The following is a 25600-nucleotide window of genomic DNA, read 5'->3' as shown; positions in this document are numbered from 1 at the left end:
AGGGAGGCTTCCTCTGTACTGTCCGTGCTCATTGCATATTGCACATCTTTCTGCACTGTGGACCTTGGCTTGACGACTCAGGGGAGTGCTTGCTCTATCAAGTATCTGAGAGGTGAGAAGGAATTACCAGGAAAAAGGAGTGTAGCACAGACAATGGAAACAGAAGGAGACAATCATCTTATTTTTGCTGTGTACTGAGTACTAATGGCCCCTCGACCTTAGTTTATAGCCTACTTTGAGGGGAAACCTGAGATGCATTAGCATCTACTCAAAAGGGGTGTGTGAATTTTGAGACCAGCAGTGAACTCTGTTCAGCAGATGGTTTAGTACAGATGAGGAAGAGCACGTTATTCTACCATGGTGAGTGTGGGTTTTCCTTCCCACTCCCAAGCCTGGAAATAGCAGCAGAGGCTGCTGTAAGTATGGCTCACCCATATGTACAATCCCAAGGGATCATACATCTAGAAGGAAGCAAGTACGAGAGCTCCAGGGGGAAATCCATGCCAAAGCAAAGAGAGATTATTTAGTAAAAGAGTTCCTGAACTTTCTGTCCATCTTGCCATTTATGCAAGTCTCCTGAGCCTGCCCTGACAGAGCAAAAGGACAGGCTCATCCCATCTCATTCTATTGTCCTGAGGCACTCTGCTCTTTGGTAAGTCTGATCATCCACGCTGGAGCGTGTCCTGAGGGAGTCTGTGCCTGATTTAGGAAAGGGTGACTGAGCAAGAGGCAGCTTTCACCTTCACAGCAGGAGCAGGACATGGACAGAGGAAAAAGCATGCTGTGGACACTCATGTAAACTTTGTTACTTCCAGAAAATGGTAAGTGCAGTCCCTCCACGTCATGGTGGTTCTACTTTCTGAATCTGTCTCTCCTACTCCCTCTGGTCAGAGTGAGGGTGAATGAGAGCTGTCAGGAGGCATTATCCATGACCACAGTCACAGGTACAGAGAGTGGCTGTGAGGAAGACATCCTGTGATGTGGTTTGTCTCTATGCAGCAGCATCGAGTAGATACTATTCTGGAAAAGATAGGCTGTAGGACCTGATTAGTTGCAAGAAGATACAATATCACCCTGTATGCTTATTACATGACTGCAGGGGGGAAGAAACCACTGGAAATTTCCTCCTGTTTGCACCTGGACAGCATAATCTACCTAAATGCATCTGTTTCTCATCTGTATCTGTCCATTGTGCCCAGACCCATGCTTGTTGGTCTGTTCCATTAAGACACTGGAAAAGTGAATTGACAGACGTTCTGGCCTGTGAAGAAAATAATTCCTTGGTCTCCTCATCAACATAAGATGTTGCTTTTTGGGCTTAATGATCTGCACAGAAACCCCAATCCTGATGCCAGTGCATCCAGTAACTCTGTACTCCTCACAGCAGAGTGATATTTACAAAGGTATACTGATGGGAAAGCCATGAAAAGTTTAGCTTAAATATCAGCAGCTATTCTAAGTGAAAGCATGAATTGGACATGCTTACAGAGTGTCAGTGAAGCTGCTGAGAGGAGTTGGTGCCATAGGAAAAAGCAGAATAAATGTGTAATATTTGCTGGCTCTTCTGTGGTACAGAGGATAGGACTTGAAATTTTATTTGTTCAGCAAGATTTTGACACTTGTCAGTTCCTGCCACGGTTATGTCACAACTCATGTGAAAGTGAGTTTCATCAGCTTAAATGAGATGTCATCTGAAAGTCTATGGATAACAGTCTGGCTCTAGGCCCACCTCCATCCATTTCTCCTGCTCTTTCCCTCTGTAGAGGTTGGAATATTCTTGGTAATTAGCAAAGGGAGTCTGTTACTGGGTGAATGCAAAAAACATTACAAAGGGAAAACACTGGTTTTGTCCTATTCATCCTCCCTTTTTGTCCTTTTCATCCACCAAGACCAGCACCAAGCACAGTTTAGTGGGCAACTTGAATATGCTGGCGAGGTGAGAGTTTCAAATTCGAACTTAGTTACTTTGACCAGCTTGTAAAAGTCTGGAGTGAGTGTGGCATAGCCTGCCATTTCAAAAACACCTTGGGAACCAATTGCTTGGCTTTTTTTGCTTTAATTCTGAACAACGCCGTTGTAGAGTGAACTTTGAGTCTAGGGTCATTATGGTGCAGTAAATATGTGAAGTCTCACGAAAAGGAAACGCTTGTCTTGAAACCCACTGTGGGAGTCTATCAGACTCAGATCCTGCCTGAGTTTTGTTTGTTTAATACTCTTAAACTTTTTCTAACTCACTGAAACTACAGCCTTTGTTATTTGTTCTAATCAACTTTCTATTGCCATTGTAAATGACCTTGCTCTTTGCCTGGGTGAGAGAATCTGATATAAAAGGGTTTTAAAGAAGGAGGGTGAAAAATAGACGAATCCTGCAGGCAAGAGAGAGGAGATTTTAATTAAGTTGTGAAAGGAGTTGATCTCCCTGCCTGTTTATCATCTGCTTATTATCCAGAGGAGTTTCTGTCCAAGCAGCTGCAATACTGCAGTGACTGTGTACTGTTGCCTGAGCACCAGGGATCTTTTTTTTTTTTTTTTCACATTCACACCATGGCCATTGGAAGAAGTCTCCCAGATCCCTATGTGTTGTACATTTAAGCTTTCTTTCCCTCTCCTGTATGGTTTTCACATGCTCAAAAGAGAATGGCATCTCAGTGTCACACGCAATTACATGAAACATTCATCACAACAGGCAGCAACTTCTGCTCTTCTTTTTGTTGCATGTGGTGGCCATGTAGGCCCTTTTAGGATGAAACAGATGAGAAGAACAGCTTCCTGAGTATTTTATAATAAGAAGGTTCCTCCTGTATCATAATGATAAAGAGCTAAAGAGACGGAGGAAACAAAACCTGATAAAAGCGAACAGTAAGTGTATCAGCGTCAATATAATCACTGCTTATCGCAGTGGGACTCTAGACTTGAGGTGTGGCTGCTTGCAGCAGGACACAGTTTGGGTTTGGTGTGTTTCTTCCTCTCTTCTGAACCATTCTTCAGCAAGCACAAAGCACCTGCAATGCACAGAAAAATTATTTTTATGGTTGGCAACCTGAGGTGATGCTATATTAGGTTCAAGATGAAAATGTGGAAGATATTACTGTATCCAGCTGAGTTCATAAGAAGATTTTTCTATTATATAATTTCTTAAATCACAATATATTTATCTGCTTGGAATTTAGGTGAACAGGTTGTGCCTTCCTCTGGTTCATTAAAGTAAATCAAATATACGTGCACATGTATATAAATTCTGATTCCTATTACTGTGAAGAAAATTATGTGTAATTTCATATGCATCTATACTCACTGCTGCCAGTCCAAGTTAGTTCTCTAAGAAATAAATGTGGTTAGGGCCTATTTTATGTCAGATTGAGAAAAATGCCTTTTAGGAGACTGGTTGAAAGAGGAAGGCACTTTAGAGAAAATCCTGCCTTTGTTGTGATTGCTTGTGAAAGTCTGCAAGTCTCAGTTTGAAGAAGATCCTGTCACAGAGAGTTTTATTTCGGGCCTTTGCATATCTTTCTAATCCTTTTTATTAGCTGTTTATTTTAATACTTTTGCTTTGTGCTCAGTGGATCCGCTTCTTCAAAATGAATCTTTCTGCTCTCCTGTTTACAGTGCTCTCAGGATTCACTTTCTCTTCACCTTTTATAAGGATTGGCAGAATGATGAACTTTTTCTTGGTAATTGTGAAATCTGGAGAATCCAAAACAGTCTCCTTTGCTCCACTACAGAATTTTGCTCTGAGTTACTTTTGGGGACAATATTAATGCTTGGAAACAAATAAAAGTCAAGGAATCTTCTACAAAGGTAGGTACCTGCTTCTTTGCATTTTAAAGAAAGGAAGGAGTGTTAATGCTTAACCATTCCTATCAAATCAAATCACATTCTTTAGTTCTTCTGGACTGACACCTATTAATTTTTTCTTTAAGTCTGCCTCTACAATTCTTGTTGGGCTGCTTTGTTTTGAGATGACCACAGTTGACACTTTTTCAAATTGTATTTTAGAGGATCTGTTCACCTGCATCAGAAGGAGTTTGTTTTGCCTAATTTTAGTTAAACGTGTGTGTAATCAAAATCTTTTGCCCTTGTCAAATACAGAAATTGGTTGGAGTTGCAGGGTTAGACTACCATGCTAGACTAATGGCAAGTGTCCTTACTCGGAGAACATTTTAAAATTAATTCTATTTAATATCTGCCTCAGCTTCTAGAAATGTAGTTTCACTAATAACCCAATAGCCCCAAGTCCTAGGAACGGCCTTCTCTTTAAGAATGTGTAAGCAGAAGGTAAAATTATGGGTGCATTTATATCACTATGGGGAACAGCCTGGGCTGGGCCTTTCTCACCTAAAAGGTCAGATCTCCACAGGGGGTTGGTATGAATACAAAGTATTTTGAGACTTGAGGATCCCAGATTATTTATGAAATACAGCAGGAACACAAGCTGGGGACCTTATGACCCATCATCAACTTTGTATAGCTTTAGTGACCAAAAATTCATAGACAATGTTTTGCAGTGTTACTCTATTTGCAGTAAATCACAGATTGGTAGCTTAATTTAAAAATGACAATTTCTTGCCCTGAATTCATGCTGAAGTGTCAGAACAATACCGCTAGGCAGAAAATTAGATCTTGCTGGAGCAGATGACAAAGCATCCTTTCCTTTAAGTATTTTTAAGCAGACACTTGCAATGGACAAATTAAACACCTCTCTCAGGAGAATTCTCTTGGTGTATTGCTGTTTAGGATGATGCATAGACTTTTTTTCCTGGGACGGGCACAGTTTCAGGAAGAGAGTTGCCTATTTTATGTCCTTTGTCCTTTAAGCACTGTATGTGCTCTTTGGGTGCCACCTTGATCCATTTTTCCATGGTTTTGGATACTCAGAGATAGAGACGTTCTGCTTAAGGTCTGAATCCAAGACCAGATTGGATTTATATTCTGTTTCCAGCAGTGCCTGAATTATTTGTGTGTTATCTAATATAGCTTCCAGCTTCTAACCACCAGTTATTAACGGTGATTTCTAAGCAATAAGTATATTTATTTGCACCATCACTTTTTACATCAATCTATTTGTCTAAACCATTTGGCATCTATTTTTGGCTTTAGTGTTATTTTAGCACTAAGGAGAAGAGTTCCCACAATGTAACTGTGCTGTGTGGAAAAAGATTTTATGGTTTTGTTTTCACCCTGCCACAAGCCTGTAGAACCTGCAGTCAAGTGCTAATGTTAAACCATTGTCATCACGCAGAGGAGAAGGCAGCAAAGGCATCAACAATATTTGGGAACAGATTGAAACCTGAGAAACAGCAGCAAATGATTTCCATTCATACAGTGACATCCAGTGGGTCCCTCCAGAGGCTTTCCTCACATTTGGTTTCCATCCTTCAAACAGGAACAAACGGCCCTGTTAGCATCACTTTCATATGACAAATTCAGACTCCTGGGACTTCTCACAGTGTCAGAAAAAAACCTTATAGATACACAGAATTAACTGACTGCTTAATAGCTATGGGATTTTTTTTTCATTCACCAGACAGCTCCTCCCAAGCCAGTCGGATCCCAGCCTGCACCACTGCTTGGGATTATTCTGTTCCAAGTATGGGGCTTTACACTCATCTTTGCTATCTTCAGTTCTCGTTGGCTCAGTCTTCCAGACTGCCTAGACTTCTGTGTGTGATGGCTCTACTTTCTGGTATATATCTCTCCTCCCAGCCTGGTGTCACATGCAAGCTTCATGGTGGTGCTTTCAATATCATCACCCAGATTTTTCACAATGTTGAATACTCTTGGACTCAAGAGTGACTTCTGAGGTACTGCACTCATCCTCTGTGGCCAGAGTTGGACCTCTTGTTCAAGCCAGGTCAGCTATGAGATCAGACCAGGCTGCTTAAGACTATTGAGTCAGGTCATAAAAACCTCCAAAGATGGAGGCGGTGCTACCTGCCTGGGCAGCCAGTTTCATGGCTTGTCTATTCTCACAGGGACTAGAAATGTTCCCTTATATATTCCTTGATTTGATATATGCCCTTTGCTTCTTGTCATCTTACTAGGCACCAGGGTGGAGAGTCGTGCTCCTGGGAAGGAATATGTGAGTTGAAAGCTACTCGAGCCCGCAGCTTTCTTCAGAGTTCTTCCTCTATATTGGGGTGAGCTGTGCACTCATTAACTCAGAGGCCAAGAGCTACAGAGCTCATTCATTCACCCAGCCAATACAGCCATTTGCCTTGAGCAAAAGCTGCCTTCTGGTTTCCTTTCTGTTGAGGTTAAGTTCACAGCTGTGCAACAGCTATGCTCAGTAATTCACGCATCCTGCTATCTCCATGCTCACCTTGCCTGAATATTGTGCAATACTCACCTCATTATTACACACTGCTCCTGGCTCCCTGTCTCTTAGTGATCAAATGCCCTTTGCTGTTCCCTGGCAGTCTAACTCTATCCTGCCTGGCTCCAGACAGGTGGTGCGAGGTAAGAGAAAATATTGACTGGAGGGAAACTGAGATAGCTGGGGATTGAAGTGGTCCTGGATTTATTCCTGGCTTGAGTGCTGTTTCTTATGTCAGCACCAAAGATGGCATGATTCTCACTGACCACTGATGAGTTCCCACTAGAACATCAGCAAGTGCTCCTGTAGGAGCCCTGCTTAGACCTCTCTCACCTTGGTAGAGGGTCAAATGCCTTGCTGGGCTCCAATCACCAGCCATCCCCCTGAGCAGTCCTTTCCAATGTTAGTCTTTTGGGCTTCACTTTGTTAAGACATGGTTTTCTTAGAGGGGTAAAGGAAGTAAATAGTCTGTCTCCTGTGCCAGGTGCTAGAACAGGGACATCAATGATAGATGCATTCCTACTCAGTTTTATGTTTCCATAGTTCTCTGTCCTCTGTTCTGTGTTCCTAGAGGAAGTGATGGTTAAGATCTGCAATCAATCATTACAAGGTTTGTGTGTTACTACACATAGAACCTTGTTCAGATGTAGATTTGTTTACAGAGCTAACCCTAGGCCAGGATAAAGGTCAGATTAGAGTGAATCAGACAAGATGTGATGCTCCTGTGATTTGTTTTATACACTTGTAAATACTTAGAGATACAACCAAGAATTATATGGGTTTCGGTTTTTCACTTTTGCTTGGAAGTAACTGAAGAGAGCTTCTCAAATTTTTGTCTTTTACAAATCTTCCTATACAGTGCAAGAGTTCTGTGTATAATTGTGAGGGGGAAAGTTCATTACATTAAAATACGGTATGTGCCTGTAGTTGTCATGTAGGTAGTTTGTTAGTGTAGGCTAATTTCCCAGTGACTTATTATCTTACATAAAGGTTTTACAACTTAGCAACTCGTGTTCCCTTTCTCCATGTAAAACAACTCCAAATGATTTCTGTTTTCATTTTCTGAATCATGATATTTTTCTTCCCTTTCAGTGCACAGGAACTGGAGTCATAAAGACAGTTAACAGATTTTTCTCAGAGTTCATGAGGTCAAACTTGTTGGTCTTCCCATATGACTAATAGCACAAAAATCTGGAATCAACTCAGTTAATCTTGGGCATAAAATAACCAGCATTGAAGAGCTGCACATCCATAAATCAATAGACTAACCTCTGATTTATTTATTCTGGATCATACATTCTGCTTTTAACATAAAAGCAGATAAAGGTAACTATAATTAAAATGTCTATTTCCTTCTCTGCTATTTGTGTTAACATTCATGCTATCGAACATACTCCTTTCATAATACTATATTTTTTCAGTATTCTACAGTTATTGTTTCATTAAAAATACCCCAGTGATATTAACTGTACAATAAATTACAATTCAAAATAAAAGATCAGCCATTTCACCCAGGAGAGAGAATAATAAAGCCATAATAAAAAAAGAGTAAAGTTTAGCAATATGATAATGTAGCATGAGGTTTTTATAGACTCCCTGTAAATGTTAAAATCTATAAATTTTTTATATTGTGTAAAATTGTAAAAAATAGTAATGAAGGGGACAGGGAGGGGAAAAAGAAAAGCAGCATTAACAGGCTGGGTTAGTCCTGAAATTGCTGGGTTTTTTTTTTATAATCTGAAAAAGTGTATAAAACTTGTGTGTATTAAATGATTTGTTTGTGGTTTAGTTACTATGGGTATCAAAGGTAAATTGCAGAAGGGAAACTCGGGGTTTCCACTTTTAAGCCCACAGTATGGGTAAATGATGGAAGTCTAAAGCCTAAAATCACCTCTCTCCTTGCCTTCCTTTGTGCACACCTAGTATCCCTGTATGCAGTTTGCCCCCCTTTTCTTTTTTTTACAGCTATGCTTTAAACAACTTCATTATTTGTCTGATTTTTATGTATTTGTGTTGTACTGAAGGTAGAAGGATATGCAAACAACACAAGGAGAGGATAGGACATGGATTTCTCCTTGCAACCATTTTCTTCTTGTTGCATCATCCTTCACAACACACCGGTAGGATCTGAATTTAAAACCTTCCTTTTCCTGAAGGCTAATGCTAATTTATTTAATTGTACTAGTCCAATACTTAGTATTTCTTCTGACAGCAGACTGCACAAGGCATTTGTAATTTGATTTAAATAAAACTCTCTTAAATAAATCTTATAATCTTAAAGAAAGATACAAACACAAAGACTATGGATTTCTAAATTGGGTATCAATAATTACTGCTTTAAAAAGCTGCCTTTTTATAAAGTTATCACTTGTTGGATTTCCAAAGAGGAGATGAAGTAGAGAGGAGGCAAAGCCACAGTGGCATAAAATAAGGAGCTGACTGAGCACTTGCAATTCTGAAACAAAAAGTTTCTTTCTCCTGTAAACCTAAAACTTCATTTTCCTGTGTGGGTCTTCCAAACAGCGGTTAGTGAAAGGACAGGATGACACTAGATGAAGAGCTGCTCGAGAGAATATATCAGTACAAATCACTGCATAATGTGAAAACATTTCAGGGCAACCAGAGTTTTAATCTCAAAGGTTACATCTCTAACACACTACGTAGTGTTAGAGTAGTGTTAGCTTTTCTCACACACAGCAGTAGGATTCAACAGTTTAAGACAGAAAAATACTGGACACAGCAAACAATCCTGAGGCAATTTATACAGATGTAATGTGGTTCTTCAAGCTACAGTCCACTCAGGACTACTGAGGATTACAGAGCCTATACCACGAAGAGCCAAAAGAGGAGTTGATTTGTGTCTTCCCTGCCAAGAGGTAATCTACGGCAGATTACACGAGAAGAAAATAACATTGTCTGTCTATCTCCTGCCTTACCTCCTGCCAAGAAGGTCTCTGGAGGAGGCAGCATAGTCTCTCCAGCAGGAGAAAGTGAGATGGCAAAAAGGGAGTCCTTTGCAACTATACTGCATGTGGAGAAGATGGATAGAGTTTAGTTTTTCACTATGGGAAAAATTAAGAGGCTTAAAATAAGCAAGCAGGAGGTAGATCCAAGATATTCTGGAAAAGGTGGTCTTCATGCAAAGGGGAGTTAAACTGAAGAAGTCCTTGTAGTTGGGTATTACGAGCATAAACTTTTCCACACATTTCAAAGGGGAAAAAAAAGTGAGGGAGAAGAAATACATTTGAACAACCCAAAGAAACCACAAAGGAGCCCCAAGAGTGAAGGTGCTCTCCAAGGGCACACATCAGCTGAGGGTTATCCCAGCATACGGGGCAGTAACTTGACCATCCAGGGCACAACTCCACTGTACCGAAGCAGCTTGGTGCCAGTGACGGTGTCTCAGTAGTTCAGCAATCATTAAGAGGCCTTAATGTGCCCGACCAGCCCACCTTGGGCCTCCACCCACACCCACTGCACATGGGGCTTCATTTAGGCTAAGGCCAGGGCCTTCAGTCTCTGTGTGAGCTGTGTTGTAGGTGTACCGCTTTCTAGTCCTGTCCTTGGACTGTTTGGCTTCCCTGGTTTGAACCTGGACCTGATGTGTTACTTTGTTTCTGACTGACAATCACTGGACTGTTGATAGGACCTTCTATTGACACCACTCCTTCTCTCCTTGCCCAGTTCAAGAGCTGTGAGATTGTACCTTCTCACTGAGATCATTGCCCAGCCTTCATTCTGGCCATCCTTGGCTCCTGACTTGTTTTGTGGAAGAGTCTTGCTCTTGCTGTTCCCTGGCAGTTAGCTCAGGCCTTCTCAGGCTCTGATCCTGGCACTCAGACTCAATCAGGGCTTGCCCCCACAGCTGATGTGTCATAAGACTTGACCCCTTGGCCACCCTGCAGTTTCTGTTTCTACCTCAAACCCTGTAAGGAGTTGTGTTCAGTATGCAGATGCAGATCTGTAGACCTCTCTAACCTCCTCTGCACGCAGAGTGATGACCCCTGCCCACTAACTTTTTTGGTGGCTGTTGAGAGCATCTAGGCTTTGTTATGCTTCAAGTCAGCAGCCCTCAAGGAGCATCACAAGGACAATCTGGTATGTGAGCTGATCTGCTCTTCTGCCTCCACTTCCAGCGCTCCATATTTTTTGTCAAAAAGAAGTATGAGGGGTTCTGGTCCTTCACAGAAGCCTGTCAGCTCAAGGTGGCTTCAACCTACCTGGGATTCACATGCCAGTAGTTGGGGTCCACCAGGTACCCCAGTAACTCCACCCTGTGCTGTTGAAAAGAGCAAATCTCTGGGGCTGGACATAGAGTCACCACTGCTGCAAATGACTCAGGACTTCTCCAGCATAGTCTGTGTGCCTCTTGAGCACCAGAGAACATGAGGATGCCAAGATTACCACTATGTAGCTATCAAGTAGCCTGTGCAGCACATCATTTACAAAACAATGGAAGGTGGTTGGAGCATAAGTGAGCAAATGGTATCTCAAGGTCCACATAGTGTCTGTATCTGCATCAGAAAAGTTTTCTGCTCATTCCCTTCTAGTGTGCAGGGAGTCAGTTTCTTAGAATTTGCCAGCTTATTTTGATGATTCATAGCAGGGTTTTCCAGCATCACAGTCCCTACAACAGTACCTACTTGGAAGGGGCCTCACTTTCTATGGGGCTAAGAAGCACACATAGCTTCTGAAGAACTGAAACAGGCATTTACCATAGCCTGCTTCAGTCCTGTCCAGGTCTCAGCTGGTATTTCATTGTAGAAGTTGCTGCCTCTGGGCCATTTCTACCCCTGTGAAGCAATCCTCTTTTCTCCATCTGTGTTCTCATTCTTGGGATGAGGAGTGAGATAAATGGCTCCTATGTCCATAGGCTCCTCCTCTGGGGATGAAGCAAAATACAGTGGAGCTCCTCCAGTAGTCTGCATATGCCCTTGCTGATAGAGCCAGGTGCTTCCCCAGTGACAGGCCAGCCTACCAGGCTGCTCCAGGCTCTGGGGCAAGCTAGTCCTTGCCATCTTGAAGGCCACAGAGAGTCCTAAGGACCTTAAGTCCTTGCTCTGCACACCTAGTTTCCCAAGTCAACTCCATAAACTGCATTATGTAGCTAGCGGCCAACTGCTCCTGATGGAGCTCTAGCAAGACAGCCCTGGCCATCACACAGTTGTGTTCCCTCTCCAAACTGCTCCATTTCAATAAGCCATCATGTTTTGGAGCACAGAGAAATTGTCTTCCACATGGTCACAGTCCACTCAGATTGCCCTCAGACCTGAGAGATTATGACTGACAATTAATATCCGTTGGGACATACAGCCTCTGGACAGACTGTAAAGATTCATCATGTCTAACTAATGAATCCTGATGTCATTGCCCAGTCCCTACTGATGGTTCTGGAAGACTACAGAACTATAGAATGGTTTGGGTTGGAAAGGATTTTTGAAGATTTAACCTAGTCCAAACCTCCTGCCATGGGCAGTGACATCTTTCACTAGCTCAGGTTGCTCAAGACGGGGAGCAAGAGATCTTGAAGCAGCCCAAAGCACTGTGCCACGCCTCTACATGCTGACCACAGCTTCCCGTGAAAGCTATTCAGAAAAATTATATCCCAACCAGTAAAACAGGCAAAACAAAATGTCCTCATTGCCTGCTCCAGGTTAGCACCGTTTAGAAAGGGTATAGTCACTTAGAATCAGACGTTAAATAAAGAGGATCTCATTTAATCAAGTCTCTACAAGGCAGATTCTCAAAAGCAAAATTCCATCCTTAAGATATATGCAGGTAGCTGGACAGACAGAATTTCAGCACTAATATTTTCGCTTGAAGTAGTCCGATGTCCTCGGCTTTACTCCAGTCTCAGCCTCCTCCTGTTCACACACCTGTACACTTGTTTATGACACTCAGTGTAAACTACATGATACAATTAAAGGAGTAAAACGGTCAGTGATTTTAAAATCATACCACTCTTACCCCTAACAGTGCTGGCCTTTCTAACCCTGCAGTTGGTTGGACTGTGTAATTCTCTCTGGACTTTAGCTAAGACAGCTCTTTTAACTTAAGAACTAATGATGAACATCTTAAATACACAAAGCTGCACCTACCTGTACACAGTCACACTCAGTAAACTCAATTGGCCGTAGCCTACAGTATTAAAGTGAAATGTGCAATGATTTCCCAGTTAAGTTACTGCCATTGAACTATGCATTTTTCCAAGGCACAGTACATGAAAGAACCACAACTGCAGACCTGCCTGCCACATGAAAATGTCAACCTTCTAAGGACAGAGTGGGACACATCTTGTTCTTTTTATCAAGCAACATAAGGCAGCACAAGAAGCACAACAAGGAAATTCTGATGTCCTGTGTTCTTCATCATAGTCACAATGAATACTGGTCCCCTATACAAACGAGAGATACAAAGCTATAAAACATAATATGGAAACATGATTTTATTGCATTAATCTGCATATGTATTGGTACAGCTGTTCTGTGAATGCTTCTGAGGAAAATTTTTCCATAACTCTGACTCTCCCAGCTGCTCCCATTGTGTCTTTCAAGAGAGGATCTCTCACAATTTTTTCCATGGCCTCAGAAAATTGTGTTGGCAGGGGATCGCACAAAAATCCTGTAACATTGTGCAAGATTGATTCTAAAGGACCACCTGAATTAACTGCTATAACTGGACATCTCATATACATGGCCTCCAGAGGAACAATGCCAAAATGTTCATTGCTAGGTGTATAAAGCACACACACAGAGTTACTAAAAAGAGAGATTTTCTGTTCATCTGAGAATGACCTCAGAAAAGTGACATGGTCGTTAATGCCAAGCTTGGCTGCAAGCCTCCTCAGCTCTTCATAGTGCTCCACGTTTTCCAGAACTCGTTTATCATAACCACCTGCCATAACCAGGTGAACTTCATTCCACTCATGAGAATCGAGTCTTCCTCGAAGGTCATGCAAAGCTTTGAGAGCCAATGCTAGATTCTTTTTTCTCTCATACCTATTAATGGAAAGAAACATGAACTTTTTCTTTTGTGGTATCAGGTCATCTATGTCCGCGGGAACTACTGCTTCAAAGCTACTGACGTTCAGTGATGGGTAGAGGACGTCTGGGTTTATTTGAGTTAAGGACTTAAACGTGTCCTTGAACACACCGGCGGTGAACCTGCTGTTCACAACAATGCAGTCTGCCATGCCAGTCGTGTACTCTTCCAGCCAGTCGAGTGGTAACCTATAGATGCGCTTTAGCAGTGATTCTCTCTTGGTCAGAAGCTGGTCCGGAAAGTGACAGTAAAACAAAATCTTCTTACGAGTTCTTGCCAGTCTAAGCACAGGAATGCAAGCAGACACCTAGGGCACCCAGGAGAGACAGAAGGAGAGGTTTTTGTTACTTGTGTTAGTGTCACTGACGGGGACAGAATCAGAGTCACAGAATGGTAGCGGCTGGTAGGGACCTCTAGAGATCATCGAGTCCACCCTCCCTGCTAAAGCAGGTCCACCTAGTTCAGGTTACAGAGGAACATGTCCAGGTGGGTTTTGAAAATCTCCAGAGAATGAGATTCCACACCTTCCCTGGTCAGCCTGTGCCAGGGCTCCTTCACCCTCACAGAAAATAAGATTTTCCTTATGTTTAAATGGAACTCTTTGTGTTCCCACTTGTGCCCATGACTGCTTGTCCTGTCATTGGGCACTACAGGAAAAAGACCCAACTCATCCTCTTGACCCCCAGCTTTTGAGTATTTATAAGCATTGATAAGGTCCTGTTTTAGTTGTTTCTTCTCCAGGCTAAACAGCCCCAGATCCTGCATAAGAAAGTTGTTCCAGTCCTCTGATCATCTTGGTGGCCCTGCGCTGGACTCTCTCCAGAAGTTCCCTGTCTCTTTTGAGTTGGAGAGCCTAGAACTGGATGTAATACTCCAATGTGGCCCTACCAGGGCAGAGCAGAAGGGGAGGAGAACCTCCCTTGACCTGCTGGTCATAGAATCTTAAGAGTTGTAAGAGGCCTCAAAAGATCATCCAGGCCAGCCCCACTGCCAGAGCAGGACCACCTAGAATAGGTCACACAGGAACTCGTCCAGGTGGGTTTTGAATATCCCCAGAGAAGGAGACTCAACAACCCATCCAGGCAGCCTGTTTCACTGCTCCGTCATTCTCAGTGAAGAAATTCTTCCTTGCATTTCTTTGGAACCTCTTACATTCCAGCTTATACCCATTGCCCCTTGTCTTATCATTGGACATCACTGAGAACAGCCTGGCTCCATCCTCCTGACACCCACCCTCTACATATTTGTAAACGTTAATGAGATCACCCCTCAGTCTCCTTTTCTCCAAGTTAAAGAGCCCCAGTCCCCTCAGCCTTTCATCATAAGGAAAATGCTCTATTCCCTAATCATCTTTGTGGCCCCATGCTGAACTCTCTCTCTAGCAGCTCCCTGTCCTTCCTGAACTGAGGGGCCCAGAACTGGACACTGCTCCCGATGTGGTCTCACAAGGGCAGAGTAGAGGGGGTAGAGAACGTCTCTCAACCTACTGCCCACAGCCCTCCTAATACAATCCAGGATGCCATTGGCCTTCTTGGCCATGAGGGCACATTGCTGGCTCATGGTCATTCTGCTGCCAATCAGCACCCCCAGGTCCCTCTTAACTTCTACTGGTACATTTCAAAGCCATGCCCTGAGAGCCGGCCCTTTGTAAGCTTTTTCTTTCTCTCTCTCTCTCGTATCCACAGGTGCATCAATTCGCGCTCCTTCGCCCTGGTCCTCTCCATGCAGCTCCCGACTTCCGCTGTCACCCCGGCCCGTGAGGCCGCCACGTCCCCCTTCAGCCCTGGGCCTTCCTCCTCACGCTAAGGCCGCACCGCCGCGGGACACCCACGTGAGGCGCCTAGGTGGCAGCAGCCTCGCCTCCCTCCCGCCGCCCCGGGGCCCGCCAGCACCCGTCCTCCCCGCGCCCCGGGGGCACCTGGTCGCAGACGAAGACGTCGGCGCGCTGGCCGCTGAGGAGCAGGACGTAGAGCGCCACGAAGGCCATGCGCAGGGCGGCGCACAGCGCGTGCCCGCGGCCCCACAGGCTGCGCGGCAGCCACCCGCCCGCGCGCCGCACCGCCAGCCCGCGCGTCTCCGCGAAGCAGCGCGCGGCGTCGTAGTGCGCCGTCCAGATCTGCACGCGGCAGCCCCGCGCCTGCAGCGCTAGCGCCGCGTCCACCACCAGCCGCTCCGCGCCGCCCAGGCCCAGGTCCGGGTGCAGGAACAGAACGGACGGGCCCTCCCCGCTCGCCGCCGCCTCCTCCTCCGCCGGGGCCGCCATGACTTCTGAGGGGGCAGCACCGGCCCGCCCGCCTGGCACGCACCGGCCGGCAGCGGGCATGCGCGGCGCCGAGGCCACCGCGGGACGCGGACACGTCAGCCTTCCCCCCGGGCCTCGCCTACCGCCCCGCCCGCCGGGCGGCCCCGGCGCTGCCCGGCACGCTGTCCGCGCCGTTTCCTGCTCGCCCGGCCGCCAGTGAGGGAGCGGGCGCGAAGGAGGCGTTCCGCGGAGTCGGGTCCCTCGGACAGCGGCTGCAGAGCGAAGGCGGGAGGCAAAAGGGAGCCGGTGGTGCTCAGGCACGATCGCGGGCAGCCGCGGGTCCCCGCGAGGCGCGGCGCGGAGGCGGGGCCTGCTGCGGGCAGGGACGTGGCCGGAGCCGCCGTCTGAGGAGCGTCGGCGAGACCGGGCTGTGTCGTGTCGTGTTGTGTTGCGCCGCCCGCCCGAGCCAGCGCCCCTGTCGCCATGGTGAGGCTCTGCCCGCGGCCGGGGGCGGCTGAGGGGCTGCCTCCCACCTGGCTGCGTCCGCCGCTTCTCACCCCCTCTCGCTTCTCTCCTCTTTATCTCCACAGCCCGGGCCCAACCCCAGCGCGACCAGCGTTGGCTCCTCCGGCCGTTCCCCCAGCAAGGCCGTGGCCCCCCGCGCGGCGGGCTCCACCGTCCGGCAGAGGTAGGCGGCCTCCGCGGCTCGGTAGCAGGGACAGCCCTGGTCGTTGCCGTCCTTTGCGCTTGGTGGCCGGGCAGCCCAGAGTGGGGCACAGGGATGGTCCCAGTGGGCGGGTAGCTGTGCGCTTCCGGGGAGTTTGTGGACAGGGCTCCCGTGCCCTGTACCCGTCGGCCCTCCGTGCGCCAGGCTGCAGCCCAAGGCAATGCTTTGCCGGCCATCGTACCTGCTGCTTGCCTGGCGACATGGGCCGATGCTCTCCGTTTGCCTGGCGGCATAGAATCATATAGTCGTTTTGGTTGGAAAAAAACCTATAAGATCGAGTCCAATCACTAACCTCACAATGCCAAGCTCCCTGCTAAAGCATGTTCCTCAGCACCTCATTTATGAATCTTTTAAATATCTCCAGGGATACTGACTCTACCACCTCTCTGGGAATCCCATTCATTAAGCCCATCTTAACAACCCTTTGAGGGAAAAAGTTCTTCCAAGTCTCTAATCTAAACCTTCCCTGGTGCAACTTGAGACCATTTTCCTGTGTCTTATCATTCATTACTGGGGAGAAGAGACCAACACTCCACCTTGCTACAACCTCCTTTCAGATAGTTGTAGAGAGTGATCGTGCTTCCTCTCAGGCTGATGCACTCTGCTTGCCTGGCAGTACAGGCTGAGCCAAGTGTCTTGCATGTGCAGAATCGCTCAGGGTGCTTAGTTCCAGAAGCTGGCAGACTGATGACATAATTTGGTCTTTGTTTCATTCTGTTGTCCCCTAAAGGAAGAATGCCAGCTGTGGAACAAGAAGTGCAGGCCGTGCTACTTCCACAGGTACTGGTGGGATGTGGCGATTCTACACGGAAGACTCTCCAGGGCTCAAAGTGTAAGTTGGGTATATGGGTGGTGACAGACCTGAGGGCTAGATGTTTTCACCTGCTCACATAATCTTTCAGTCTTTGCATTGAGACATCAATGATCTGGTCTGCATGGGAAAACATGTTGAAATGATGGCTACTTGGATAGATTGAGGACAAAATATATAATCTGTAAACCTGCATAGTTTTTAAAGTTGTAGTGCCTTAAAAAAGGCAGGTACAGATTATATTTTGTAATTGCGTAGACTTCCTAGGCTTACCTTAAGTGGTCTTTGAAGACTACAAGCAATCTGTCTGAAGTTGGGAAAGATTATTTGTCACAGTGACTTCAGGCATCTGTGTGCATGTTTCTGTTCTCTTTAATTATTTTTTTTCTTTATTAATAGATATATTGTAGTCTCCCCCAATATAATGTAGCTGCTGTATCAGTGCTTGCACAATCTCAGGTGTTTTTATTAAAAAGATTTAAGGTAAAATATTCTAACTAAGCCTGCAAAGTGAATAGCGTTCTGATACCTTGATGCCTTGTATATCTCTTTTACAAGGTGAATATGTCAAGATTATGGTCAAGTATCTGGTGGCAGTGTCCTTTAAACTGTGAAGAGAACTTTTTTCACTTTTTGTCCCGTCTGAGTCATTCAGACCAGTTACTCGAACAAGCTTTGCAGCCACATACTTGGGTAACAAAGATGAAAGGTGTGTTTCAGCAGATGAATGTTTGCTAAGTCATACCCTGAGTGGGAGTTTGTGCTTTCTGTGGAGTTATACTTTATAGCATCTTGTTCTTACAAGCAAAGAGACTCAAAACACTCAGGGATGTCTCTGTTGCTGCTTTTTTTTCTAGAATCCATTAGTATTTTATTTTGGAGCCCATTTTATTTTGCAGCCATGCAGGCTGCTGCTGCCTGCATGAACAGAACGTTTGGGGAAGGGCTGGTGGTAATTGCTCTATGTGTAATCCTTCCTCTGAAGTTACCTTACATATTTTCATATGTGCTTGACACTTTGAAAAACAAAAGCTATACAGCAAACCATTAAAGCAGTGGTGTTTTGCTACTGCAGATCTTGCTTTGTCCATTCTGAATCAATAGAGGAGACATTGCAAAGAAAAGAAAAAGGCAATGAGCAGCAATAGTATTCTAAAGCAAGCCTGTGCAGATAGGCAAGACCACTGTTGTCTCTCTTGTTTGGTCCACTAAAGGTTAATTAAAAAAATGAATTTCAATGAGTTTCCTTGTGAATCCTTTGGTTTCACTTTTGATGTTGAGTGGCTACTCATTTTTTTTTAATGTTCAATACAAGCGGATCAGTAGATAGATTTTTTTTTTTTTTCCATTCTATTTGTGTTGCAACACAGTGTTTTCCAGTTTGAAGATTTTGAAACACTGGTGGTGAGTTTTTGTTGCAAGTTACAATAGGTATGATCAGGCTTTTAATGGAGGAATCAAATCTGTAAAAGTAAGTTGATTTTACACATCCACACTAAATGTAACTTTTTCTGAACCATAACTTGGGAGCAGCTTTCTTTCTTGAAGCTTTCCATGCATTTTTCAGTGGCAACCAATGATCTCTGTCCTATTCAGTAGGCTTAAAAATGAAAATGGTTGCCTCAATTAAGTGCTTCAGCCAAAGTGGTTGTGATCGTTGTTGCATAAAGCAATCTGGAAGCTCAGCCTCATGGTGGGATTTTTTTGTGTTTCCGCGTGTTTTATAAAATATGAGCTCTTAAAATTACTATGAACAAATACATAAAACCACCTAAGAATGGGTTATTTCATGCTAGCTAAGATCAAGAGTTTTGTATTTTCTATTGTACGTAATTAATACCCCTGGTGCTTCAGGTATTTAGTGTCTGTAGTCAATATCAGAAGTAATAAATATGTTGACTAAGCAAGTTTGATTTGTCTTGGGGAAAGTATGTTTATGTGTAGTTCAGGATGATACAAAATACATACATCTTTAAAAGCAATAATAGTAAAAGGGAACTGTGTTGGGTCTGCTTGAGAGTGAGATGTGGCATTTTTCTTTGAAACTCCTGTTGAGCATCGCATGCTTTGAAAACACGACTAATCCCAAACTTGTTGCTCTTTCTGTGGCACTCAGTATCGGTGGTTCATATACCTTGTCTTGAGCTTTCTTGCTAAAAGAGCTGTGGATGGTGTTTCGTGTGGAGCCATGATAGAGAATGAAATTGGACTTGTGTGGCAATATGTAGCCTTATGAAAGACATTTCTCAGAATGCACAGTGCCAACTCTTCAGAGGTACCTCGGTGTTCTTATTTAAACTGTGTGATGGGCTGAGAAGGTTCAGGTGTAGGAAGGAGAACTGTAGGATTTCAGCAGGTTATCTTTGGAACTGGAGGAAATGAAATGCACCTGTCAGTATGGGAAAGCTGATTATTCTGTCAGAATAATCAATGTTATTGTATGTTTAAAAAACAACCAAATAATCAGTATCTTCTGTTTATTTCTCTCGTGCTCTGTTCTGGGTAGTAGTTAAGAGCAGCTTACATATTACTACTACTAAGGGCTCAAATTAATTAAATAGTAATTCAGCTGCAGTGTAAGGGCTTTGTGTACCAGGTATCATTGTGATTTGTATCATGTAGGATGTAGACTTTAAATGTGTATAAACCACAGGAGCACATTCTATTGCTTAGTGGAAAGTATCCCCCTTGATAGGGGTGGCTTGTGTAGTCACAGTGTGTGTAGACTTTTTTGCAGGTATTGTCATTGGTTTATTTGCTAAACGCTTCATGTCTGTGTTCAGGGTTCTCCATGTAAGTAAGTCCAAGTATGATAGATAATAATTGAGATTTTACAACTTAGTGTAAGATGACAGTGATGGACATTTGAAGTACAGGGACCATGATCTCATAGAAAAATGTTAGTAAATTCTTTCACTCCATTTTCAGTTTCTTTGTTACTTCGCATTCAAGTAACATTTACCATTTACTTATAAACAGTAACCTGGTGGCTAATCCAGACTAGATAACGGAATTCACTGTGTTTCCCCTGACAGCAGCTTGGAAATCAGAAGTGAGATTGTATGAAGCACTGTTGAGTGTGTGTAAATATGTAAGAATGCACGTAATTGTCATATCTCAGATAAGCGTGAAAGAGCTGATTTGGTTTCTCAACATGCACCCTAAGATTAAACTGGCTTTTCAAAACATCACTGTAGAATTTCTAAACTAAGCAGAAAAGTGGGAAGGAAAAAAGTTAAGAAATTTTGTTAATGTGTATGTTTTAGGTAATGATTTAATGATAGAGTTAACTGTGACATACTGTGTATCTTTTCTGAGCAAACAGAAGTGCGTGTCTCTCACCCACTGCTGCCTTTGTCTTCACATTAAAATCAAACCTCTGAAAAGGCAGAGAATGCGGATTTTATGCCAAATTCTGACTAGCCGCTAGAGGACTCTGTTGGGTTTCGTATCTGACTTCATCTCTTGGCTATCTAAGAAGTAAATACAGACGATAATTCTCCATAGATTGTTTTCACAACGATTAATGATAATGCATCATTAACTACTTTTTAAATAACTGAGACTTTTTGTTGTTCTATTGTGCTTTATAGTTTTGTAACATATTTAAAAACACAGTGGTGGCAGCAGTGTTTGATAGGTGACTTTCACTTCTGTGTACTTTAAGGTATTTCTGTGGGAGTGGAATAAGAGTTTTCTCATACACTTGTTTATGAACTGATGAGTTCACTTGGTTGATAATGACTGGCCTTTGGACAAAGAAGCTTTTTTTTTAATGTTAATATGTTTTTTTTTTCTTTATTTTTAGTGGACCTGTTCCAGTTTTGGTCATGAGTCTTCTTTTTATTGCTTCTGTGTTTATGCTGCACATCTGGGGTAAATACACTCGTTCATAGACTCAGCTGCCAACTTAAAGCGTACAACTTGGACCAAAAATATGGTGAATCCTGGTTGTTCTTGGAGAGAGACTGGGGAAGCTTCTTATCACCTGTTGAAGTCCTGTCAAGTTTGGCTGTAATACTGAATTAATTTCTCAGTTTGCTATTTGGACAGCTTTAAAGTCTGTCATGGGTCATTTTATATTTGTATCTACAATTAGAATACAGGTATTGCAATAAAAGTTGTGTATTGAAATAGAAAGAGTCTTAACTGTATTTTTTCCTCCTATTCCAATGTACCACAACTAAAACATTTTATTTGTGATTTTCATATATAACCATATTTCTGAATAAATGCCATTTGACAGTTCAACCCAGATTCTTCCATACTGTACATTGCCATGTAATTTTAGGCCAGAATATATTTTGTTGTGAATGGGAGAGACAAAATCAGGTGCACAGAAGTGAGAAGGTAGAATGTTTGTTGAATTAAACAGAACTATAGTAGCTGAGCTGGTCGTGTTCTTCTGTTAACTCCAGAAAAATAGCTGGTTTTATTTCATTTCTTTCCTAAATGCAAGTTAAACTTTACTCAGTGCATATACATAACATTTGTGTAAGTCTGCACGTTTCACAGAATATTTTTGCTTAGTTTGAAAAAGAACTTTAAGATTGAGTCCAAGCATTGCAGTTTTTCAGACTGCACTTGAGGAACTATGTGAACAGATACCTCATTGATTCTTAAAAGAATAACTGAATGGCTGTCAAAAGACTTGTGTCTTCTGCAGATCGAGACTCTTTCAGGCATACTTAAAGAGGAAAATGGAATGGGAGGACTGAAAAAACAATGGCTACATTTTAAATAACAGGGCATGCAAACAGGCTGCGACACAGCTAAGTGACTCTTAGATAACCACTCCAGTTTTGATCTGAGTAGTGTTCTTTATTTTCTTTTCAAACAGTCAGACAGCTCTTCATTCTCTTTTTTAAGGTATGTATGTGTTGGTGCATTAGCATTTCAGTCATTTCTCCCTGCTGATGTGGGCTTGAGATTCATATAATCAAATTAGGCCTTTCCATACAGTTGGATAGAATTATTTTAGCCTGTTGTTAATATTGTGACTGCTGTTTGAATATCAGCATGTAATGTGAAACCAATATTCTTGGTTATGTAGCCTTGATACAAGTGTTGACTGCTGACATGATGTAGTAGCAGCAGCCTCTGTTATGCACCACCTTCCTTTAATGCAATTCTTGAAGTAACATTACGTCTGAAAAGAAGAAACTGTTGAGAGAAAAAAAGGGAACGTGGTTTCAGGGCTATAAGGATAATTGCTTTCAGCTGTGCTTATTCTGTACTGTAAATGTAGAGGGAAAGATAGCAGACTTGGAGCAGAAACTGAAAATTGTCTTACAAAATGTAATGGTAGGAAGGTTATGTTTTTGGAGGATTGAAAGTTGAGGAACAGAATGCTGATAACTCAAAGGCAGTGGGGTAGCGGAATACACTGAAGTGGTTGGAAACTCAGTCCAATAAATCATGTATCAAAGGGAAAAGGATCCACAAATCACCACTATGCATGCATAAGTGAAGTGAATACACAAGGGAAAATAAAACAAGTAGGGAGATTAGCTCACTGCTTCAAAAGGTGGAGGTAAGGATCTCTTATTTAAATGCTTTGCTCAGAAAGAAAATGAAATCTGTGCAGTCAGTGATTTAATTTCAATGCAAGAAGAAAATGCTAAGAAAAGACCAAATTCAAGTAAGTTGTTTTGCTGACTATGTGGACCGACTGTCCTGCTGGCTTAATTTGTAGTACTTGAATGGAAAGGAATGATGTGCTCTAAAATGGTGCTACAGAAAGAAATAATGGATGATGGTAATATCTAAGTAAGTAACCTCTTTACTCTTAATGATACAGTTTTCTGTCACAGCAGGAAACAATTGTCTTCGAAACACTTCCAGACCTAAAAGCTGTTTTGCAATATCAAGTAATTAAATTTAAAGCCTTGTATATTTTTGCTGCTTCTAAAGACTAAAATCGGGTACAAATGCAGAAAAAGAAAAGGTGTGGGGAGAGGGCTTACTGCTGTACAGCTTACATTCGGTTCAATTGAGTATAAAATAGTTGACTACTTTGACTTGATGTAATTTTTGTAGAATGGCCTATATCAGATTCTTGGATTCACTATCAATGTCTCTAGATTAGCTCAGATTACTTCCCACCTTTTCTTGGCTTTTTGTTTTGGAAGGGTGAGCTCTCTTATGGTTTAAAAAAAACCCCTTAACAACTTGCTGTTTTAATTCATGAAAAAAGTGATGCTTTAGTTGGATGCAGTTAGATGAAATGTCCATAGCTTTGTTTGATGTTCCTTGTACGTGATAAAAAGTATGTTTTCAATTTGTGAGCATTTTAGTGGTTAGCAGGAAAATGTTAGATATCCATGTTCATATTATTAGCATTTTGGGTACATGAGCTATAGTGCATTCTTGCCATCAGTGTTTATCAAAACTTCAGCTCCACAGAAGTACCGATGAAGAAATGCAGGTTGCAAAGACTTACCAGAAGTTTGGCTAATAATGAATGCAGTATTATCTTCAGCCTGGGTAACTGAATTTTGACCATGCTGATTAACAGTAGCTACTGTGCGATAAAGATAACAAGTCTTTCAGTAATAGGTGAGCTTCATATTAGACAGTAGGAATTAGTAAGACTTTGGATTTTTATGCCCACTTGTATGTGATTGAAATAGGAGCTCGGCCAAGCTGACTGTTAGAAATATATCTTGATAGTTTTCTTAAATGCTACAGAAGACTTGAGGTCCTCAAAGATCTTTACTTGTCTCCTTTGTGATGAGAATTCAGGAAAACTGGAAGGATTTCTGTTTCCATAGAAGATATGATAAAGTGCTAGCATCTTTTATTCTTGACTTTCAAAAACCTCACATTTCCAACCTCAAATTCCATTATTCAAGTGAAGACAGGGTTTCGTGAGGAAATAGTCCGGTTGTGTGTGAGTATGTCTTAAGCTTTCCCTCTCTCCCTCAGCAATAGATCGGAGTATGTGAGTAACCTTCAGTCCAGTTTAACAGAGGAGTAGCAATTGAAAGACACTGTTCTTGAGGGCTGGATGGAATAGGTAGGTGGTAGATTAGGGAGACACTAGAAGTTCCCTCAGGGTAAAAGACTCTCACTTTTAACTTGTTACTTGAGTAGAATAGGGCAAGAGCTAGACTTATTTAATGCCTTTATGATAGATCTGTGGGCTTCATAAGATTTGATGTTTCTGAACTACCTCTTGCTGTCTGTTTACAAGCCAGCTCTGCTACACAAAGTCAATAATTTCTTTCCCCCCTCTCTAGGCTTCACTGTTTACTGCTGTCCAGTTGGTTACATCCAGGCCAACCTTCCTTGTAGTACACATATAATATGTGAACTCCTCCCATCTTTTGCCATCCTGTCACCGTAAATACCATGCCTCTTGATAATCACTCACAATGCTCCTTCTCTAAGGGACTAATGGGAAGGGCAGTTGTTTAGAACATAATTGATGACTGTCCCATACACACACAGCTCTTTTGCAGCAGAAGAGTTTGTTTTTTTTCTCTTTTATCACATCAGACTCTGAGTTTATTACCCAAGAAGAAACTATGAGCTCTTTCTAATGTCTCATCTCCAGCTGTTTCTTAAGCTCTCTGAGCCTATCAGACATAACAAACTAGTGTAAGCTCTCTTCAGTACTGCTCACAGTAAATTAGACTGCCTTTACTACAGGCAAGGATACATGGATGCACATGTGTGCACATTAGTTGAGAAAGGCAAAAGGATGTGTCCCTGAAAATGTAAGATGGTATGCCCGTATTAGACTGCATTGTGACAGCAGTGCAAAGAAGCAAACAGAACAGCTTGTGTTCCCTTCCTCAGCTGCGTTAGCTAGAGATGAGTGGATGTTATACTGAGATCATGTGGTGAGGGCTAAGTTATTTTATAAATATATTCATGGATTCTGTGAGGGGCTTGGTATAAATTATTTCTCTTTTTTTTTGGTCTGGAAAAGAGCTGCCTCTTGTTTTCTTCCAAGGCTAACTTGTCATGTACTTCAGCTTTGATAATAAGGCTGTATTGACATTCTCATATTAGCTGTTTTATATAATGTGTTTCATAGAAGGCTATGTTCTTTAGACTTGGCATTGTTAGTAATACATTAAGGGTATTAACGGTTCTTAACTTGGAATGTGAGCTTTAAGAAGGGACTTTCTGCCTTTTGGCTCTTGGCTTGCTTTTTTTAATTGAGTGGAAAGTTGTATGGCATTTGTGATTTCTGCTTTGGTGTCAGAAGCTGGTGAAAAGAAAGACAGGCAAAGCAAAGGCAAGTGTGAAGTGACTGAGTGTACCTCAACTCTGACACATATTGTAACTTTCTGTTCTTCCTTCTATATTCTAGATATCTCTCTTTTTCTGGAGGCTGCCAATTATTTTGAATTTTGCCATGAGTAAGATAGTTCTCTGATGCTGAGACCTGACAGGTAGCAATGATAGTGGGCATAACAGACCCATTTTACTTCTGACCAAATCCACATTCAGATG

General features: G+C 42.8%; 2 protein-coding genes across 2 annotated transcripts; one reads left to right on the top strand and one right to left on the bottom strand.

The window, feature by feature from the left end:
- Positions 1–12740: 12740 nt before the first annotated feature.
- Positions 12741–15704, bottom strand: ALG2 (ALG2 alpha-1,3/1,6-mannosyltransferase). Its single transcript, XM_061995631.1, has 2 exons — positions 15273–15704; positions 12741–13661 (listed from the first exon to the last, which is right to left on the bottom strand). The coding sequence occupies exons 1-2, from the start codon at positions 15675–15677 to the stop codon at positions 12759–12761; spliced, it is 1308 nt and encodes a 435-aa protein (XP_061851615.1). The 5' UTR covers positions 15678–15704; the 3' UTR covers positions 12741–12758.
- Positions 15705–15744: 40 nt separating this feature from the next.
- SEC61B (SEC61 translocon subunit beta) lies at positions 15745–21274 on the top strand. The gene is made up of 4 exons (XM_061995632.1): positions 15745–16082; positions 16187–16284; positions 17054–17155; positions 20943–21274. Exons 1-4 carry the CDS (start codon positions 16080–16082, stop codon positions 21028–21030), a joined length of 291 nt encoding a protein of 96 aa, XP_061851616.1. The 5' UTR covers positions 15745–16079; the 3' UTR covers positions 21031–21274.
- Positions 21275–25600: the final 4326 nt, after the last annotated feature.

The sequence above is a fragment of the Colius striatus genome, chromosome 4, assembly GCF_028858725.1.
Source record: "Colius striatus isolate bColStr4 chromosome 4, bColStr4.1.hap1, whole genome shotgun sequence".
Classification (NCBI taxonomy): domain Eukaryota; kingdom Metazoa; phylum Chordata; class Aves; order Coliiformes; family Coliidae; genus Colius; species Colius striatus.
This window is presented reverse-complemented; position numbering and strand designations above follow the sequence as displayed.

Excerpts from the sequence above, each read along its gene's own strand:
- ALG2 (XM_061995631.1), bottom strand. The coding sequence starts at position 15,677 with ATGCCCGCTGCCGGCCGGTGCGTGCCAGGCGGGCGGGCCGGTGCTGCC. Across the intron at positions 13,662-15,272 it reads ACGTCTTCGTCTGCGACCAG|GTGTCTGCTTGCATTCCTGT; the intron begins GTGCCCCCGGGG and ends TGGGTGCCCTAG.
- SEC61B (XM_061995632.1), top strand. Across the intron at positions 16,285-17,053 it reads GGCTCCACCGTCCGGCAGAG|GAAGAATGCCAGCTGTGGAA; the intron begins GTAGGCGGCCTC and ends TGTCCCCTAAAG. Across the intron at positions 17,156-20,942 it reads GACTCTCCAGGGCTCAAAGT|TGGACCTGTTCCAGTTTTGG; the intron begins GTAAGTTGGGTA and ends CTTTATTTTTAG.